The sequence below is a fragment of the Sphaeramia orbicularis genome, chromosome 11 (genome assembly GCF_902148855.1).
Source record: "Sphaeramia orbicularis chromosome 11, fSphaOr1.1, whole genome shotgun sequence".
Classification (NCBI taxonomy): Eukaryota; Metazoa; Chordata; class Actinopteri; order Kurtiformes; family Apogonidae; genus Sphaeramia; species Sphaeramia orbicularis.
Genome location: NC_043967.1, coordinates 48,245,464 through 48,267,159, shown reverse-complemented (window position 1 = coordinate 48,267,159; position 21,696 = coordinate 48,245,464). Strand labels below are relative to the sequence as shown.

General features: G+C 32.9%; 2 protein-coding genes and 1 long non-coding RNA gene across 4 annotated transcripts; 2 read left to right on the top strand and 1 right to left on the bottom strand.

Moving 5' to 3' along the window:
* Positions 1-49: 49 nt before the first annotated feature.
* LOC115428885 (CD209 antigen-like protein E) lies at positions 50-9,177 on the top strand. The gene is made up of 6 exons (XM_030148120.1): positions 50-141; positions 4,558-4,656; positions 5,846-5,923; positions 7,524-7,675; positions 7,754-7,878; positions 7,967-9,177. Exons 1-6 carry the CDS (start codon positions 117-119, stop codon positions 8,154-8,156), a joined length of 669 nt encoding a protein of 222 aa, XP_030003980.1. The 5' UTR covers positions 50-116; the 3' UTR covers positions 8,157-9,177.
* Positions 9,178-9,989: 812 nt separating this feature from the next.
* LOC115428884 (CD209 antigen-like protein E) lies at positions 9,990-15,206 on the top strand. 2 transcript variants are annotated; one of them, XM_030148119.1, is made up of 6 exons: positions 9,990-10,102; positions 11,247-11,345; positions 12,854-12,931; positions 14,515-14,666; positions 14,745-14,869; positions 14,958-15,206. In XM_030148119.1, the coding sequence occupies exons 1-6, from the start codon at positions 10,078-10,080 to the stop codon at positions 15,145-15,147; spliced, it is 669 nt and encodes a 222-aa protein (XP_030003979.1). In that variant the 5' UTR covers positions 9,990-10,077; the 3' UTR covers positions 15,148-15,206. The 2 variants fall into 2 exon arrangements, with proteins under 2 accessions (XP_030003979.1, XP_030003978.1); XM_030148118.1 differs by lacking the exon at positions 9,990-10,102 and having other exon boundaries at positions 11,081-11,345.
* On the bottom strand, positions 15,047-20,448 carry LOC115428886 (uncharacterized). Its single transcript, XR_003936702.1, has 4 exons — positions 20,409-20,448; positions 19,399-19,473; positions 17,993-18,086; positions 15,047-15,116 (listed from the first exon to the last, which is right to left on the bottom strand). It is a non-coding gene; the product is annotated as an uncharacterized LOC115428886 (long non-coding RNA).
* Between the last annotated feature and the right edge of the window lie 1,248 nt (positions 20,449-21,696).

Here is a 21,696-nt window from a genome sequence, read left to right as displayed (position 1 = left end):
ATTCAGTCCATCCCACTACAGGTTATAAACGTTTGTTTTAACACAAAGGGATGAACAGTCAGTAATTGTCCCACAGCATCAGATAATCAGAATAATCAGGATCAAAACTCAGCACAATGAGCCGACGGAGCCACAGAGAAGGTAAAAACAGTCCATATATAATGAAAAAATGTCAACGTTTTATTTTTTGTTCATATTTTTTCAGAGTGGAGGATAAATATATAGACTCTAGAGGCTGAAAGTGACAGGAAATGATAGGAAATGGACAGAGCCACTTATTTGATTTTCTTTTCATTTAATTCATGACAAATGGAATTGAACTTTGAAGATGTTTGTTAAGTGTTTGATTGTTGGAATATTTTATTCTTTTACAACAACTTCACTGCTGAAAAATGAAAACAATAAATTCATAGAAATAAAGTTTACTGTAAAAATTAAAACATAAAAGAAGGAAGATAGAAAATGAGGAAATAGGCAGTTTCTCAGTTTGTAGGTGTCAAAAAATGTACCAACAACAAAAAGTTAAACCAGGACAGTTAAGGTCGTTTTAACCCTTTGATACAGTTTGAAAACCAACAGGATAATGATGGTGAAAATGCACTAAAGACTGTGACTGTGGAACTGACTCACCAGTAAAACCCATGCAGTGTGATAAATATCAGTATTTGGAGACACTTGTTTTATGTTCAGTTAATATGTTTTACTAAAAAAGTCACTTTTTCTTCAGTGTTCTGTGTTCTGATAAAATAACCACTGAATTTACTCTGAGCTTTTATGAACATCTATATCAGGGATGTAAAACATACGGCCCTGGGCCAAAATCAAAATTTACACTGAAGAAATCATGCAATAAATGGTGTGAAAATCCCTTTAGTTCAGGGGCCTCATACAAAACAATTCAATCTTAAGTGGTTTGAATACAACTCCAAATTTTTCTGTTTTTTTTTTTTTTTTTTTGACACTTATTATTAGTTATTTATCATTTTGTCATACAGAACATAGCAAACAACAATCGGCAACGGATAGTAGTCACAATCTAATAGTAATGATAATTTAGGTTACAGTTATGAATGAAATAGCAATCAAGTTATGAAATTAACTGAATTTTTAGAGCAGCAGTTTATAGCATTTCACAGGACAATGATAAACCACACATTAATTGTATTTAAATAAACTATTCCATTTGCCCCATCTTATTATGTAAAGTTCATCTTGCAGCCTCAGCATAAATATTATTCTCTCCATTTTGTGAATTTCATCAACAATTTTCAGCCGACACCAGTGGTCATTTATGAGGGATTGATTTTTTTTTTTGCTGCTGCTGCATCAAAGATTTTTAGAAGGTATTTGTCATTTATTGTCAAATCATCAGGAAGATCTCCCAACAATCGTGACGAAGTGGGTTAATTTTTTTTTATCTTTGTTTAAGTGTGAATTAATTAAATTCCATGAAAATGTTTACATTTACAAACTATCCCGTCACAAAAAAATGTGAAAGACTTGAACAAATATGAACAACCCGATATGTCTTATGAGAAGTAAGTATAATTTTAACAATATTCTGCCTGTTACTACATGTTTTGTGTTTTTGTAGATCCACTGTATCTGTTAAAGCTGTAATGCATGTGTATAAATGATCAGCTGAGACATAATATTGTTAAAATTCTATTTTTTTTTTCATAATAAATTTCAGGTTGTTCATGTTATTCACATTTTCAAGAATTATTTGTGGATGTAAACATTTTCATAATGTAACTTTTTTCACTCTGAAACAAAGAGAAATGTTTGAAGTTGACATTATTTATAAGTTATTATACTGTTTTATTGCTCTGGCCCAGTTGAGCTCATATTGAGTTGCTTGTGGCCCCTGAACTAAAAGGACTTTGACACGTCTGATTTAAATGATCAGTAAGTCAAAGCAGAGGGTACAATAAGGAGAGGTGAGATGGAAAATCACCAGAAAAACAGTTCTTTAAGGGTTAGTGGTGTCTTGGAGTAAAGGTGAGTCATTCTGCACTCAGGGCTGCACCTATATTAAATTTACATCCACTGAGGCACTTTTTTTTTTGCAGGAAAGACAAAGAAAATATGGGAAAAAATGAGAGATTTGTTGAAATGTAGCAGAAAAAAGAACTAACAAAGATGAAATGTGTTTGTGTAGTGAAATACACAAGAAAGGCTTCAGGGCCAAGTCAAGGGGAGGTTAGCATCTGGTCAAAAAAATTAAATTACAATAAACTACACCAAACTGATATTTTTGGGTAGGTTATTACTTATATTTTCAGGAAAATGTATTTTGAAATGAGAAAAAATTTGTGGAAAAAAAAAAAAGTTGGGGAGTTTTATGAGTGTGAATGTTTGGAAAGTGACAAAGTTTTTTTTTTCATTCTGGTTCATTTCATAAACTCTCATAAATAAACTACATTTATTCCAAATACACTGATATTTGACTATTATGTTATTTATGTCATATTCTAAACACGCAGTGTTTAAATTAATAAATGTATATATCTATACAAAATAGATTTGAATATAATGTTAACATTATTTGTATGTTGTAAATAAAAAAATAATTAAAAAATGTATATGATATTGATAACTGAAACAAAAAATGTTTAATTTGATATTTAATTTTGTTGTCCATCTGTGACGCTGCCATTTGTCAAAACTCTTACTATTTAGGAAAGATCAAATATTTTTTTTCCTCTAACTAATTATTAGGATTTGAAATAGAGGGTTTAAGGTATACACTGAATACATTTTAGGATAAAAAATGTCAGAGGAACTTCTCTTTTGAGAACTTTGTAATTCTTGCAAAAAATGGACGTTAATTTTTTTGTCCATCTGTGATACAGTAGTTCTTGATATTTTTCATTAAAAAATATTTAAAACTAAATTTTGCCCTTTGAGTATGTTTAAGAAGGCATTTAGACTTCTACAATTATGTGTAATATATTTTTTTTAACTTGTCTGTTGCAAAAGTTATCAATCAAAAAGTAGTGGACTGTCCATTTGTGACGCCCTTGACCTCGCCCTTCAGTAAATATAGCATGATACAGAATGACAAAAATGACGTTAAAGACATGAGACAAAACCTCAGTAAAAGATGAAACAAGACGAACATAATGTAAAAAACACAAGACAAAAATTAAGAAAAAGATGCAACAAAACCAACATAATGTGTAAACACAAGAACAAACCAAAGTACAAGATGCAACAAATAAAACAAAATAAAAGACAGAAGAGAAAAATCAAATAAAAGATGCAACAAGATGTAAAAAAAAAAAAAACCCACACAAGAACTAACCAAAGTAAAAAATTCAACATAATGAAAATGATGTGAAAAACTTGAGAAAAAAGACAAATGAACTGAAAATGTTAAAAAAAAAAAAAAAAAACAAGAAAAAAATGAAGAAAATGATCCAACGGAGGAGAGAAATAGCAAATAAGAGATGTAGATTTTGTTAGTACTATTAGTTTCTCTATATGGGATTAATAGGATGTATTTAGTAGAAAACTAAGTGTTGTTTTTGAACATGAAGTACCTCTGTGAGGAAACTGCAGTACACTTGGTTTGTCAAGTCAACGTCTGCAACTTCCCTTAAAGTTTGCATCTACAAACATCCTTATCAGCAGCATCTCAGCTTCTTAAAGTTTCTTCCTGAAAGTCAGTGTTCTCTTCCTCTATTAGAGTCCACATGTTCATTGTTGTGAGCTGTTGAATGCTAATATTTCTGACCAGCAAAAAAAAAAAAAATCTTTAAAAAACTATGAACATTATTAGGCAAAAATAAACATGTATCACCCATTAAATCAGAATATTTTTGTATCTTGTCCAGTTTTACACTGCAAAAATCTAAATCTTACCAGGTGTATTTTTCTCATTTCTAGTCAAAATATCTCATCACACTTCAAGAAAAAAAAACTTAATTTAAGCAAAAATTGTGCCAGTGGAGCAAGTGAAAATGATCTTGGTAAGATTTCTTGAAATAAGATTTTCAAGATCTGTTATCTAAAAATAAGTTCTTATATCTCACTGAAAAGTTACTCTTTAGGTGATTATGTTATATTTTAAGTGTGATGACTAGAAATGAAAAAATACACTTCATAAGATTTAGATTTTTTTCAGTTATCTCTCAGAATTGAATTTAACTGAGAGTGACTGTCAAGTGTTTTGTGTTTTTCCTTCCACTAAAAGATGCAAAAAGTGTCGACTAAGTAGAATAAACGAAACACAAAAACATGACATCCTTGTAAGTAAGAAAGTAAATTTTATTTATGGAGCACTTTTAACAGACAGAAAGTCACAAAGTGCTTTACAGTGCAAAATACAATGAAAATACAATGAAAATACCATTTGAACATACAATAAAATACAATTAAAATGTAATAAATACATAAAGTGCATTCAGTTGTAGCAGTATGTGAATGGTGTTGAGAAATGAATGAAGTTTAATTTTCTCCTTCCGATGTGTTTGACAAGTGTTTTAATACGACTGAATGTTAAGAGGCTACAGGAGCTTGTGTTATTTTCTGTCTTTTCTTCCTGTTCGATAGGTAAAGCTCGTGCGGGGTCAAAGGTCACGAAAGAGAGAGTGGGTCTGGTGGTTCTTGGCGCTCTGTTGGCAGCTTCTCTCATCGTCATCTACAGAGTCTGTACGTTTACACCACCAATTTACATTTGTGTCGCGGAGCTGATTTTATCGCATCACCAACTGTCAGAGTGAAAAACACAGTAATAACATTTATGTGGATTAATTTTCTAAAAATAAAACAGAAGAAGAGCATTTTCTGTAACAGGTTCAAAATGTTGAACTCACTAAAGTCATGGAGCTGTAAAAGATATAGAAGAGAAAAATAATGTTAACAATATAAGAAAAACCCTTAATAAAAGATGCAACAAGATGAAAATGATGTAAAAGACTAAATAGAAAATGATGCAACGTGAAAAAAATGGTGTACAAACCATAACAAAGAAATAAGACCGATGTCTCTATATCTCACAGTCAAGAATCAATTACAAGTTGAATTTGTGAGGTTGTCAGGTTCTGTTTAGGGTCCTGTGGTGTTGATGCAGGAGATCAATCTCCCAGTAGAAGTGGGCGGTACTTTCACTGGAGGAGAAATCAACTAATGAAATTAAAGTCCATATATGACTTCCTATCAGTGATCAGTAGTAACTATATTGATATCTGTAACCATTTCCATGTCATTAGTCATCAAAATATGGACCACTATAAGTGAAGGCAAATTTCAAATATTTAAAAAATGCGTCAAACTTTCAAAAATCAAAATTTTTCAGAACTGTGACCAAACTTTGTAGACATTGTCCCAAGGAAGATACATATACATTTTTTTTTTTTTAGATTACATTATCCATGTATTTAAAGCTTTATATCATACTGTCATATTTGTATCTATGCTTTGTTTTTAAATTATCTGTCAGCTGTTTCATGTAATGTCTTGTTTTTATATTCTGTATTAACTGTTGTCTGTTCAGCTGCCCAGGGACAGCACATGTCAATTAGCTCTTAGCTAACTCGAGTTTAATCGTGTGACTGTCAAATTAACAATAAATAATAATAAATAATTATAAATGTAAAAAAAAAACGCACAAGAAAAACATAATACAACGGATGAAAAAGATATAAACAGTTGAGAGAAATTATGAAAATGAAGAAAACAAATATATGACATTATATGAAGAAAATATGTAAACAAACAGCATTTAGTTTGTTCTAAATGTTATTATTCATCACAGATTTACTCTTTTATTATATTATGTTGTGAAGTAAGACCATATACCAAATATTATAACATCTGACTCACTTTCTATTTTAATCAGCTTTTGAAAACTTCTGGACCAACAGACGTCTCCAAACACTGAAAGAGGAGACTGAAGCTTTAAAGAGAAACTGCTCAGGTAAGACTATTAGATGGAATGTCATTTTATTTTGAAAGGATAACACTTCTTGAAGGTAATTTAGTTCATTTGAAAAAAAAAAAAAACCCTCTTAGTATTATTTTTAATTCTAATTTTATATACATACAGATTAATTTATCAATCCCCAGTTTATGATCCATCAGTTCAAGAGAAGAGAAAAAAAACCAACATAATAAAATGGCTGCACAAATCTGATTTAACCCATAAAGACCCAAACAGCCACTGGCAACCAAAATCATCTATTGATCTAACATCTATTGATCTAAAATGTTTAATATCTGTCGATCCATTACTTCTATTAATACATGTAAATAATTGGTGTAAAATGGAATTTGTCATCTTTTCATGGTCATCAGATATGACCCATTTGGACGTTCAGAGACTTGTATTAAGATATTTTTGCTTGAATTAAGCAAAAAATCTGCCAACGGAACAAGTGAAAATGATCTTGGTAAGATTTCTTGAAATAAGATTTTCAAGATCTATTGTCTAAAAATAAATTCTTATATCTCACTGAAAAGTTACTCTTTAGGTGATCATATCTTATTTTAAATGTGATGAGATATTTGGACTAGAAATGAGAAAAATACACTTGGTAAGATTTGGATTTTTTGCAGTGTACTGGGTCTTTATGGGTTAAAAGACTTCTATGACACTTTTGATGTTCCAAACTGTTAACAGAACACACTTAGGACTATGTATCCACAGCGTGTATCGCTGACTGAGTAAAGTATAAAACTCATCGTTTACACACATCTGTATTATACTCACTTTCAATTTTCATCAGCTTTTGAAAACATACAGACCTCAAACGTCTCAAAACAGTGAAAGACGATAATGAAGCTTTAACCCTGTAAAGCCTGAACCGTTAAATCATTGACAGGAAATTCCAGTACTTTGAAACTGGAGCCTTTATTGGTCCTTCTGAATAACCAAAAAAAAAAAAAAAAAAAAAAAAAGGTTTTCAAATATCAATTTCCATGTATGAGTTTCAATTTTGTATCATATTTGATACATTGGGTCTCAATGCTCAAATATTATTATTTTTGAACAAACAAAAACATAATATAACACAAACATGTCTAACAAATTCCTTTTCATAATTGTCAAAGTTCTTCCTCCTTCCTCATTAATGACAGTCTTGTTGCGTCACTGGAAAGGCCTCTGGTGAACGAATTCCTCCCCCCTGATGGATTATCCATGAATTGCATGTGTCTAATTGTATACATCAGGTTTTTTAGGAAAAAAATATCACACTGATCATGTAGAGGGCTTCAAACCTCATGAATCAAATATGATACCTTTGGTGTAATAGGGTTAAAGAGAAAGTGCTCATGTAAGGCTTAAGTGTAAAGCAATGTTTTACATGGAAAACACTCCTGCAGCCTCTAGTTCCACTGTTAAATAAAAGAAACTGCTTGGATTTCAATGTGGATTTCAGGTCTGTAAGTATTTGGGTGGTGACACAAATGTGGGTGATGACTGACAACACAATTCTGAGGTCATCCATTTTAGGGTTTTTGATTTAGTAACAGTAAAAGAAGCAAAACCCTGATTCTCTGTTGTGATCTGTTCACAGATAAACCAAGTCCAGTTTGTGATGAAGCATGGGAACGTCATGGGGAGAAGTGCTATTATTTCAGTACTTTCAAATCATCCTGGGACATCGGTAGAAGGTTCTGCAAAGAGTTCGGTGCAGACCTGGTGAAGATCGACAGTGAGGAGGAGCAGGTAAATGACACACAAACCTCACCACTTCCTCATGTTTCTGCAGTTTGTACATATGTTACATCAGTCTCTACTCTTCAGCGTTTTCTGTTGAATAAAGTGAAAGACATCATGACTGAGGAAGAGGATAAATTCTGGATTGGACTGACAGACTCAAAGACAGAAGGGAAATGGGTGTGGGTAGACAACTCATCACTGGATGACAAGTCTGAATATTAACAATATACATCCATCAGTTTACAGAATTACAGTAAACAGTTTAATTTAACTGGTTTCTTTCTGTCATTTCTTTAGATTACAGTTTTGGTGGAATGATAGTAAACCTATAGAGCCGGACAACTGGCCAGGCGAAGATCCAGATGGAGAAGACTGTGTGAGGATGGGGGAGTTAGGACCAGTCACTAAGTTAAATCGTTGGCTTGATAAATCCTGCAAAGTGGCTCAGAGAAGCATCTGTGAAAAACCAGCAAAAAGACGTCAGTGAATTAAAGCAGGCGTCAGTCCTGCAGCGTGGACACAGAACACAGTGAAGTCATTATAGACAAAAATAATGTACAGATTAAGAAGCTGTTTAGCAGAAGTGACCACATTCATTATGTCTTCATAAAACATTAGTCTGTAACATCAGTCACTTTAGGTCATTTTACAACACATGAAGTAATTATGACTTCATATCCTCAATTCTGAGATATAAATTCAATATTTGATCATAATAAGCCCATTTTTTTCACTTTGTGCTCCAACATAATCTGTTATAAACCATCTGTCTATAATTCCAAATACTAACTTCAGGTATCCTGTTCTTATGCTCAATGGAAACTGTATTTCAACTAAATGGATGAAATAATCTGGATTAAACTAAACTGATGTCATGTTGTTGAGCAGCATCACAACATATTTCACCCATCTCAAACAACAGATTTATCATTTTTACTTTTAGATATTTCAGTTGAGCATACTGTATACCTGTATTTTTTATATATAAGATTTAAAAAAAAAATTTTAAACCTAAAAAATACATATATAAAACTGTTCTATCATTGTCTTTTTTATGTCTCAATTTCTGTTTTTCCATTTGTTTGATTTGGTGTTTGTGTTATTTAATTAAAAACAAAAAAAGAATACGGTATTGTGAATGAAATATAAAATGTAAAAAGTATACAGTCGCTGCATGTTTAACCATATTTTTAACCATATTTGAGCTTGAGTTTCATCATCTGTTGAGGATATGCAGGGCTTTTTCTAAAAATAACAATAATAATAATCATCATCATCATCATCATTATAGAATGACACCACAATGGATGGACAAATAACAACAAATGTGCTTTAAGAGAAACAAACAGAGTTCTTACTTTCCTTTTAGATATGTGCAGTTTATATTTAATGTACAGGGTGGGGAAGCAAAATTTACAATGAACATTTAGTTGTTTTTTCTCAACAGGCACTACGTCAATTGTTTTGAAACCAAACATATATTGATGTCATAATCATACTTAACACTATTATCCATACCTTTTCAGAAACTTTTGCTCATATGAGTAATCAGGAAAGCAAACGTCAAAGAGTGTGTGATTTGCTGAATGCACTCGTCACACCACAGGAGATTTCAAAAATAGTTGGAGTGTCCATAAAGACTGTTTATAATGGAAAGAAGAGAATGACTATGAGCAAAACTATTACGAGAAAGTCTGGAAGATACTATTAAAGAAGAATGGGAGAAGTTGTCACCCGAATATTTGAGAAACACTTGCGCAAGTTTCAGGAAGCGTGTGAAGGCAGTTATTGAGAAAGAAGGAGGACACATAGAACAAAAACATTTTCTATTATGTCAATTTTCTTGTGGCAAATAAATTCTCATGACTTTCAATAAACGAATTGGTCATACTCTGTCTTTCAATCCCTGCCTCAAAATACTGTAAATTTTGCTTCCCCACCCTGTATATATGTTTGTATTTGTATATAGAGGAATAGAACTTGATATAAAACCACCATGGAAATAGAACAAATGCACCTGGTGAATTTCTGTTTTGTTTTGTTTTTTTTTATTATGTACAAGACAATATTTAGATTTACCGTTTTAGATTTTTCATTTTCATTTGTCTGAATAAAGTAGCTTCACATTTAATCGTGCTTTTGCCTGATTTTTTTTTCTTTTGTGTCTCCTTCTAAATAAAGAAAATGACTTCATGCTCAGTTGTGTTTTTCTCAGAATTAACGCAGAAAAAGGAAAAATTACTTAGACATAAGATGACACAAAGATGTGGTTATTGGTTTTGAGGAACTCTGATTCAGTCCGTCCCACTACAGGTTATAGACGTTTGTTTTAACAAAAAGGGATGAACAGTCAGTCACTATCCCACAGCATCAGATAATCAGAATAATCAGGATCAAAACTCAGCACAATGAGCCGACGGAGCCACAGAGAAGGTAAAAACAGTCCATATATGATGGAAAAATGTCAACATTTAATTTTTTGTTTATATTTTTTCAGAGTGGAGGATAAATATATAGACTCTAGAAGCTGAAAGTGACAGGAAATGATAGGAAATGGACAGAGCCACTTATTTTCTTTTCTCTTCACTTTATTCATGACAAATGGAATTGAACTTTGAAGATGTTTGTTAAGTGTTTGATTGTTGGAATATTTTATCTTTTTACAACAACTTCACTGTTGAAAAATGAAAACAATAAATAGAAATAAAGTTTTTATAGAGAAAAATTAGTTTACTGTAAAAATTAAAACAGAAAAGAAGGAAGATAGAAAATGAGGAAGTAGACAGTTCCTCAGTTGGTAGGTGTCAAAAAATGTACCAACTACAACAAATTAAACCAGGACAGTTAAGGTCGTTTTAACCCTTTGATACAGTGTGAAAACCAACAGGATAATGATGGTGAAAATGCACTAAAGACTGTGACTGTGGAACTGACTCACAGTAAAACTCATGCAGTGTGATAAATATCAGTGTTTGGAGACACTTGTTTTATGTTCAGTTAATATGTTTTACTGAAAAAGTCACTTTTTCTTCAGCGTTCTGTGTTCTGATAAAATAACTGTTGAATTTACTCTGAGCTTTTCTGAACATCTACATCAGGTGTGTAAAACATACGGCCCTGCACTGCAGAAATCCAAATCTTACCAAGTGTATTTTTCTCATTTCTAGTCCAAATATCTCATCACACTTAAAATAAGACCTAATCACCTAAAGAGTAACTTTTCAGTGAGATATAAGAACTTATTTTTAGACAACAGTTCTTGAAAATCTGATTTCAAGAAATCTTACCAAGATCATTTTCATTTATTCCACCTGGCAGATTTTTTTGCTTAATTCAAGATTTTTTTTGCTTAATTCAAGCAAAAATGGAACAAGTGAAAATTATCTTGATAAAATACAATTAAAATGTGATAAATACATAAAGTGCATTCAGTTGTAGCAGTATGTAAATGGTGTTGAGAAGGGAATGAAGTTTAATTTTCTCCTTCCGATGTGTTTGACAAGTGTTTTAATACGACTGAATGTTAAGAGGCTACAGGAGCTTGTGTTATTTTCTGTCTTTTCTTCCTGTTCGATAGGTAAAGCTCCTGTGGGGTCAAAGGTCACGAAAGAGAGAGTGGGTCTGGTGGTTCTTGGCGCTCTGTTGGCAGCTTCTCTCATCGTCATCTACAGAGTCTGTACGTTTACACCACCAATTTACATTTGTGTCACGGAGGTGATTTTATTGCATCACCAACTGTCAGAGTGAAAAACACAGTAATAACATTTATGTGGATTAATTTTCTAAAAATAAAATAGAAGAAGAGCATTTTCTGGAACAGGTTCAAAATGTTGAACTCACTAAAGTCATGGAGCTGTAAAAGATATAGAAGAGAAAAATGACGTTAACAATATAAGAAAAACCCTTAATAAAAGATGCAACAAGATGAAAATGATGTAAAAGACTAAATAGAAAATGATGCAACATGAACATGGTGTATAAACCATAACAAAGAAATAAGACCAATGTCCCTGTATCTCACAGTCAAGAATCAATTACAAGTTGAATTTGTGAGGTTGTCAGGTTCTGTTTAGGGTCCTGTGGTGTTGATGCAGGAGGCCAATCTCCCAGTAGAAGTGGGCGGTACTTTCACTGGAGGAGAAATCAACTAATGAAATTAAAGTCCATATATGACTTCCTATCAGGGATCAGTAGTAACTATATTGATATCTGTAACCATTTCCATGTTATTAGTCATCAAAATATGGACCACTATAAGTAAAGGCAAAATGTCAAATATTTAAAAAATGCATAAAAAATTCAAAAATCTAAATTTCTCAGAACAGTGACCAAACTTTGTAGACACTGTCCCAAGGAAGATACATATACAATTTTTTTTTACTTAATCCAACCAGTAGTTTTGGAGAAGACTGCTGAAATCCAGACATTGGTGACCTTGAGTTTGACTGTTCAAGGTCACTCAAGGTCAAAAGTCATGGACCCAAATGAACGTTCATAAATGACTTCCTATTGGTGCTCAACAGTAAATATATTTTTATCTATAACCATTTCCATGTTATAAGTCATCAAAATATGGACTGTTGTAAGTCAAATTTGAAATATTTCAAAAATGTATAAAAAATTCAAAAATCTAAATTTCTCAGGACCGTGACCAAACTTTGTAGACATTGTCACAAGTACGCTACATATATATATTTTTGTAGACTACCGTGTTATCATTGTATTTAATGCTTTATGCCATACTGTCATATTTGTATCTATGCTTTGTTTTTAAATTATCTGTCAACTGTTTTATGTAATGTCTTGTTTTTATATTTTGTATTAACTGTTGTCTGTTTAGCTGCCCAGGGACTGCAGATGTAAATTAGCTCTTAGCTAATTCCGGTGCAATCATGTGACTGTCAAATAAACAATTAAGAAAGAAAAAAAAAGCCAAGAGAAACATAACACAAAGGATGAAAAAGATGTAAAACAGTTGAAATTATGAAAATGAAGAAAACAAATATATGACATTATATGAAGAAAATACGTAAACAAACATCATTTAGTTTGTTCTAAATGTTATTATTCATCATAGTTTTACTCTTTTATTATATTATGTTGTGAAGTAAGACCATATACCAAATATTGATTCAAATATTGACAATTTTTTTTTAGTAACATCTGACTTTCTATTTTAATCAGCTTTTGAAAACTTCTGGACCAACAGACGTCTCCAAACACTGAAAGAGGAGACTGAAGCTTTAAAGAGAAACTGCTCAGGTAAGACTATTAGATGGAATGTCATTTTATTTTGAAAGGACAACACTTTTTGGAGGTAATTTAGTTCATTTGCCAAAAAAAATCCCTCTTAGTATTATTTTTAATTCTAATTATATATACATACAGATTAACTTTATTAATCCCCAGGGGGAAGTACATGATCCATCAGTTCAAGAAAAGAGAAAAAAACCCCCAACATAATAAAATGGCTGCACAAATCTGATTTAACCCATAAAGACCCAAGCAGCCACTGGCAACCAAAATCATCTATTGATCTAAAATGATTAATATCCATCAATCCACTACTCCTATCAATACATGTAAATAATTGGTGTAAAATGGAATTTGTCATCTTTTCATGGTCATCAGATATGACTCATTTGGACGTTCAGAGATTTGTATTACGATATTTTTGCTTGAATTAAGCAAAAAATCTGCCAACGGAACAAGTGAAAATGATCTTGGTAAAATTTCTTGAAAAGATTTTCAAGATCTATTGTCTAAATATAAATTCTTATATCTCACTGAAAAGTTACTCTTTAGGTGATCATATCTTATTTTAAGTGTGATGAGATATTTGGACTAGAAATGAGGAAAAATACACTTAGTAAGATTTGGATTTTTTGCAGTGTACTGGGTCTTTATGGGTTAAAAGACTTCTATGACACTTTTGATGTTCCAAACTGTCAACAGAACGCACTTAGGACTATGTATCCACAGCGTGTATCGCTGACTGAGTAAAGTATAAAACTCATCGTTTACACACATCTGTATTATACTCACTTTCAATTTTCATCAGCTTTTGAAAACATACAGACCTCAAACGTCTCCAAACAGTGAAAGACGATAATGAAGCTTTAACCCTGTAAAGCCTGAACCATTAAATCATTGACAGGAAATTCCAGTACTTTGAAACTGGAGCCTTTATTGGTCCTTCTGAATAACCAAAAAAAAAAAAAAAAAGTGTTTCGAATGTCAATTTCCATGTATGAGTTTCAATTTTGTATCATATTTGATACATTGGGTCTCAATGCTCAAATATTATTATTTTTGAACAAACAAAAACATAATATAACACAAACATGTCTAACAAATTCCTTTTCATAATTGTCAAAGTTCTTCCTCCTTCCTCATTAATGACAGTCTTGTTGCGTCACTGGAAAGGCCTCTGGTGAATGAATTCCTCCCCCCTGATGGATTATCCATGAATTGCATGTGTCTAATTGTATACATCAGGTTTTTCAGGAAAAAAATATCACACTGATCATGTAGAGGGCTTCAAACCTCATGTTTCAAATATGATACCTTTGGTGTAACAGGGTTAAAGAGAAAGTGCTCATGTAAGGCTTAAGTGTAAAGCAATGTTTTACATGGAAAACACTCCTGCAGCCTCTAGTTCCACTGTTAAATAAAAGAAACTGCTTGGATTTCAATGTGGATTTCAGGTCTGTAAGTATTTGGGTGGTGACACAAATTTGGGTCGTGACTGACAACACAATTCTGAGATCATCCATTTTAGGGTTTTTGATTTAGTAACAGTAAAAGAAGCAAAACCCTGATTCTCTGCTGTGATCTGTTCACAGATAAACCAAGTCCAGTTTGTGATGAAGCATGGGAACGTCATGGGGAGAAGCAATATTATTTCAGTACTTTCAAATCATCCTGGAACATCGGTAGACGGTTCTGCAAAGAGTTCGGTGCAGACCTGGTGAAGATCGACAGTGAGGAGGAGCAGGTAAATGACACACAAACCTCACCACTTCCTCATGTTTCTGCAGTTTGTACATATGTTACATCAGTCTCTACTCTTCAGCGTTTTCTGTTGAATAAAGTGAAAGACATCATGACTAAGGATGAGGATAAATTCTGGATCGGACTGACAGACTCAAAGACAGAAGGGAAATGGGTGTGGGTAGACGGCTCACCACTGAAAAAGAGGTCTGATTATTAATAATACACATCCATCAATTTACAGAATTACAGTGAACAGTTTAGTTTAACTGGTTTCTTTCTGTCATTTCTTTAGATTACAGTTTTGGTGGAATGATAGAAGAAATATGGAGCCAGACAACTGGACAGGCGAAGATCCAGATGGAGAAGACTGTGTGAGGATGGGGGAGTTAGGACCAGTCACTAAGTTAAATCGTTGGCTTGATAAAACCTGCAAAATGGCTCAGAGAAGCATCTGTGAAAAACCAGCAAAAAGACGTCAGTGAATTAAAGCAGGTGTCAGTCCTGCAGCGTGGACACAGAACACAGTGAAGTCATTATAGATAAAAATAATGTACAGATTAAGAAGCTGTTTAGCAGAAGTGACCACATTCATTATGTCTTCATAAAACACTAGTCTGTAACATCAGTCACTTTAGGTCATTTTACAACACATCAAGTAACAAGAAAAGCACTCGGAGAGTGCAGACCTCCGCCAAGGCGGATCAGTGGGTCCCCGTGGCCCCCCAACCCCCGATCACCATCAAAATGTAATCATTTCTTCCTTGTGCCAGTATCAACATTTCCTGAAAATTTCATGAAAATCTGTCCATAACTTTTTGAGTTATCTTGCTAACAACAACCAAACACGCACATACGTAAACACACAAAGCAAAGCGATCACAATACCTCCTGGTGGAGGTAATTCTGACTTCATATCCTCAATTCTGAGATATAAATTCAGTATTTGTTTAGAATTAGCTCATTTATGACTGATTTTCTTACACTGTGCTCCAACATAATCTGTTATAAACTATCTGTCTATAATTCCAAATACTAACTTCAGGTATCCTGTTCTTATGCTCAATGGAAACTGTATTTCAGTTAAATGGATGAAATAATATGGATTAAACTAAACCGATGTCTTGTTGTTGAGCAGCATCACAATATATTTTTACCCATCTCAATCAACAGATGTATCATTTTTACTTTAGATATTTCAGCTGAGTATATACATGTATTTTCATATATAATATTTTTACCAAAAGTGTACCACAAACTTTATTCTGTTATTGTATTATGTCTCACTTTTTGTTTTTCCATTTGTCTGATTTAGTGTTTTCACTATTAAAAAAACTAAAAGAAAGAAGGTATTGTGAATGAAAACTAAAATGTAGGAATTATACAGTTGCTGTATGTTTAACCTTTTTTTTTTTTTTTTTTGCCATATTTTAATTTTTTTCTATGTATAACAGGAGAATAAGAATAAAACTTGTAATGACAAATTGTGTGCTTTAAGAGAACCAAACAGATTTCTCACTTTCCTTTTAGATATGTTTAGTATATGTTTAGTGAATATATGTTTTTATTAGTTTTATAGAAGAATAAATTATAATATAAAACCACCATGAAATTGGAACAAATGCACCTGGTGACTTTCTGTTCTTTTTATTATTATTATTATTATTATTATTATTATTATTATTATTATTATTATTATTATTATTATTATGTACAAGACAATATTTACATTAATCGTACACATTATTTTGGTCATTTCTTTGTTTCTACTTTTTATGGTCTGTATCTGTTTTTCATTTTCATTTGTCTGAATAAAGTAGCTTCACATTTAATCATGCGTTTGCCTGATTTTTTTCCTTTTGTATCTCCTCCTAAATAAAGAAAATGACTACATGCTCAGCTGTGTTTTTCTCAGAATTAAAGCAGAAAAAGGAAAATGACTCAAACATAAGATGACACAAAGATGTAGTTATTGGTTTTGAGGAACCCTCATTAAGTCCGTCCCACTACAGGTTATAAGTTTGTTTTCACAGAAAGGGATGGACAGTCAGTAACTATCCCACAGCATCAGATAATCAGAATAACCAGAATCAAAACTCAGCACAATTTCATGGTCTCTTGGTGAGTGCTGAACCCAAATGTGGCCTTTTCCTCCATCCACCGACTACACTCATTCTCTAAAACAACCATGGTGGAGTGGAGAATTTTACGTTGTAGCGATCTGGCTCATTTTGTTGCTGAATCTTTGAGAAACCACTTTTGCTTGGTTGCTGTGTGCAATTCCCAGTCCCACAACGCACTTTGCGACAAAATTTCCGAAAAGGCCCGAGTGATGTTTCGGTTTTTTACGTAAACAAGCAGACTGTGTTTATGATGGAGTCAACTTCGAAGCTGTTCACCATGAGGGAAGTGATTCAGGTGCACAAGCAAGGAAAGACTATTCGATTAGTGATAATTAGGCGATCAATTGGGTTTTACAAATTTAAAAAATAATTTGTGATGAAAGTCATACACTGCTTTAAGAAAAATAAGTGACATATAAATGAATGAAGAAAATGATCCAATAGAGGAGAGAAATAAATAAGAGATGTAGATTTTGTTTGTACTTTTAGTTTCTCTATAAGGGATTAATAGGATGTATTTAGTAGAAAACTAAGTGTTGTTTTTGAACATGAAGTATCTCTGTGAGGAAACTGCAGTACACTCGGTTTGTCAGGTCGACTTTTGCAACTTCCCTTAACCTCCTGAGACCCAGGAAACGTCAGCAAACTACAAGCCTTTTATATTTTTATTAAATAAGTGCCTATATTGGAAACATCATGATGCAACAGTTTTTTCAGATGCAGTTTTCAAAATTTTTATGGAATGTCCTTTGTGGTGGACAGTTTACTTTACTTTTCTTTTTTTTTGTATCAATTTGTGAAACTCTTGTCCACAAATGTGGACAGAAAACCCATAGCTGGGTCTTAGGAAGTTAAAGTTTGCATCTACAAGCAACCTTATCAGCAGCATCTCAGCTTCTTAAAGTTTCTTCCTGAAAGTTACATGTTTACTGCTGTGTGATGTTGGATGCTAATCTTTATGACTAGCAAAAGAAAATAAACCTTTAAAAAACTATGAACGTTATCAAGCAAAAATAATGATGCTTTACTTATAAAATCTGAATATCTCCAGCCTGTAGTTCCACCGTCTAGACTGTTTCTGTTCAGGTCTGTAAGTATTTGGACAGTGACACAAATTTGGGTCATGACTGACAAAAGAATTCATCCATTTTAGGCTTTTTGGTTTTGCTGAGCTCCCCAGTGGATTATTTTCTTTTTAAGTACGCACCATGATGCTTGCTTCACTTACAACGATTCCTCATTGAACCTCATTGAGAATTCTGGAGAACAGTCAGCAGTCAAAACAATTCAACATCCGGAATCTGGAAAAAGCAGATAGGACACGTCTGAACATGAAACTGCTTGACACTAATTTTCTTCTTGCAAATTTTGCTGCTTCATTTTTTAATTTGTTTTTGGAAGAACAGTCATAGCCGTTTTATAAGTTTAAGCAAGACAAGATAAAACAAGTGGTGCAAGGCACAACAAACCCTGCCCCTTGCATGTATTGTAGCTTATTTTGGCATCAATCCAGCTGATACAGGATAAAGCTGTAACTGATTGATAAAGAAAGTCTTGTAAACATGCGTTACAATGCGGTAAGTACAAAAAATTATCACTGCAAATCAGGGATTTTTTTCTTTTAGCACAACTGCACTAGCACATATTTTATGATACATTAAAATTAAACACAGACTTATATTTCAAATGCATATCGCTCATGTATGACAAGATCTACTGTAAAAACAATTCAATCACTGATTACATTTGCTATCTTTAACCAAACTATATGCATTAGGATAATAATAAAGTCATTTTAGGTAAAGATGTAAATTTAAAATACAGAGGGACTGAACTGAAAATAAATTTTTAATACATACACAACTGAAGATACAATAAATCTGTAGCAGAGAGCGAATATTGGTATTTTCTGTCTGCTCTGTTTGAAAAAACATCTCCTCATTTCCTGTTCATTTATTTATTTATTTTAAAGCTTTTAGATATGCATTTTGGTTGGTTTCCACCTAAAGCATATCCAGTCTTGCATCATATTGTGTATGGGTTACATCGTTCCTCTGGATGGATGGATGGATGGATGAACAGTCTTTACTTTTAAGTACAAACCACAAATAAAATAAAATAAAATAAAAACCAGACTGGTCTACCTTCAGTTTAAAATAAGTTTCTTTTACTTATATTCTATTTTATTAAATAATGTGTTTCTTTTTCAGTTGTCATTTTTCTATTTGACATGTTAATTCTATGTGTTTAACTGTAATAAAAAGTAAAAACACCACATAAGAACAGAACATCTACACTTAAAATACCAGATAAATACCATTCCCCCTGGACATTACTGATAATAAATTTTGACCCAACTGTGAAGTCAGTTTTAATTCTGTAGTTTTCATAAATGACCAAAAGAGGGCGCTGCTAATATTTAGCCAGAGGACATGAAGGAAGGCAGAGTCCTGTATTAACCCTCTGCTTTCTGATCACACTAATGTACTTTTTTTTTCCATTTACAAACCTTTTCTTTTAAGGCGGTATTTCTACACTGTGGTATTTCTGCTTTAATGTGTGAAGGTGTCTGCTGCCTCCAGGTGGACATAATAAGAACTGCTGCAGCTTTACCTTCAGTATGTGCTCCTTAAAACCTTAAACAAATGGAAAAAAGTGCAGATCCTGATCCCAGCAGGAGGACGCTTCCTGCAACAACAATGTTTAGAAAATCTGAATTATCATCAAAGCTCATTTGTGTTGATACAGAACTGTTAGGTCCAAATCCTAAAGTCACTTAATTTGCTTTTTTTTTTTTTTTTTTTAAAAAGCCCCTCATATGTTTAAAGCTGTATTTTGTTGGACATCAACCAATTATTTACACGATAAACAATTTCAATCACATTAACAACACCTACTTTTATGTGCATTGTAACATTAACTGCAACTTCTTCCCTGTGCTATTTTACATTGTTAGAAACTTGGCTTTGTGACACTCTACTTGCTACAAAATTTATGGTTCATTATAAGACTGCCAGAACAAAAACATCATGGCAGACTGCCACAGTCTATATCATTAATGGGAAACACTGGCTGTAAAATGCAACATACCCATTAATGCAGCTGTAATAGAAATATACATTATAATTGTAAAACACTGACCCATTTTACTGCTCAGTAACAACCTTCAGCTTTCATACTTGAATTATATTTTGCTGATAATACTTGCATACTGTAAGTTTGGATGCAGAACTTTCACTCCCTGTAAAGAATTCATACAGTGTAGTATTTACTTCAGTATTTTATACAGCTAAAATTACACCTTAAAGAGCATGTACTTCAGTTGTTTTATACAGCTTAATTCACAAACACATTTAAACATAAACAGGTTAAAAGCAAAGCTGTTGTCTGATTCTGTTAAGATCCTACATGACATGGTTTTATACCTGCACTTTGTTCATTATTCCAGTTTTCTGAGAGTTTACTCAGTCACTCTGTACTTTATTTTACAAACTAGCTGGAAACTCGTGTTGTTTTACCAACGCTCTGTCAGTTTCATTTATCAAATATGAATAAAGTCAGACTAAAACGTTTTAATAAAGAGAAACGCTTATCTTTGCTTAAATATTTCAAAGCATCCTCACAGGAACCTCCATGGAAGTCGCCATGTTTCCATTCCCCCAGCGTCTCTGAGACTGAGGATCACGCGACAAGGGTGGACAAAAGGTGCACTTTGTAGCCAATCAGTGATTACAATGGTGTTGATTGACAGCAAAGGCAGCAAATCAACGACCGCTATTCAACGCGCACTGTGACAAACACAGAAAGAACCAGCGTGGTGTTATATAGGGACTTAAAACAGTCCACAGAAGAAGATTGTATTAAATAATTACAACAAAAAGAATATTACAATAAAACATTTTTTTTTTTTAAAAATCACCCTTTAACCTAATTTTTTATTAGAAAAGTTTAGACAATTGAAGACACAACAATGACAAAGCACATATTCACAACTAACGTACAATGCTGCCGCTGCTGACACTGTTTTTGTTGTTTTACACCCTAATTTCCCCTTCCAATGCCTTGTTTAAGTACATTTTCTATCTGGAATCGAAATCTCTTTAAACATTTTTATGCTTTACAACATAAAACTGAGTTACAATCTTATTTCAGTCCACATTTTCCCTTCATGTACATGCAGATTACATAAAACAAGACTCAAACAAATAATATTTTAGTCTTAATGAAATGAGTAGCCCAGAAATTCAACTTCAGAATACATTGTCAATATCCAACATGGTGAATTCAATGCCAGCTTGTGGCTTCTTAGTTGTTTAAAGAGTGTATGCATCTTAAAGAGTCTAAATTCATCTTAATTATAACTTTAGGTGTAGAACAGGCACCCTCAACTGGCGGATGCTGTTCCAGATCTGAATGAAGCCTGTTATCAAAAACGACACTACTTCACTATTTCTTTTATTGTCATTAGATACTTTTTAACAGACACAACAAAGATGGCTATGTAATCTAACTAGGGCCCTAAAAGGCAGATGGCGGATGCCTGTTTGTATGCATATGAAGGAAGTTTGGTTCTGAAGCCACTGATAATTAATCAATCAATGAATCAATTAATTAATCAATTAACTTATATGTACCATCTGCAGGTGTCTCTTGGGCTTTTGTCTGCCCATGATTGGTGATGTTCATGGGAAATAATCAGTCCTTTTAGGCTGATAGTCTAGTGCAATGCTGAACAAGTTTGGGTTTTTCTAGCATTTGACGACTGACTGACTGACCCTACTGACTGACTGACTGACTGACTGACTGACTGCTTTGTCGATCTCAGATTACAGAGGCTGGACACTTGGAGGCATCTGGTGGTAGTTCAGGTGTTGCATGCCTCCTCTGAAGAAACTGAAGCCAAACGATCAG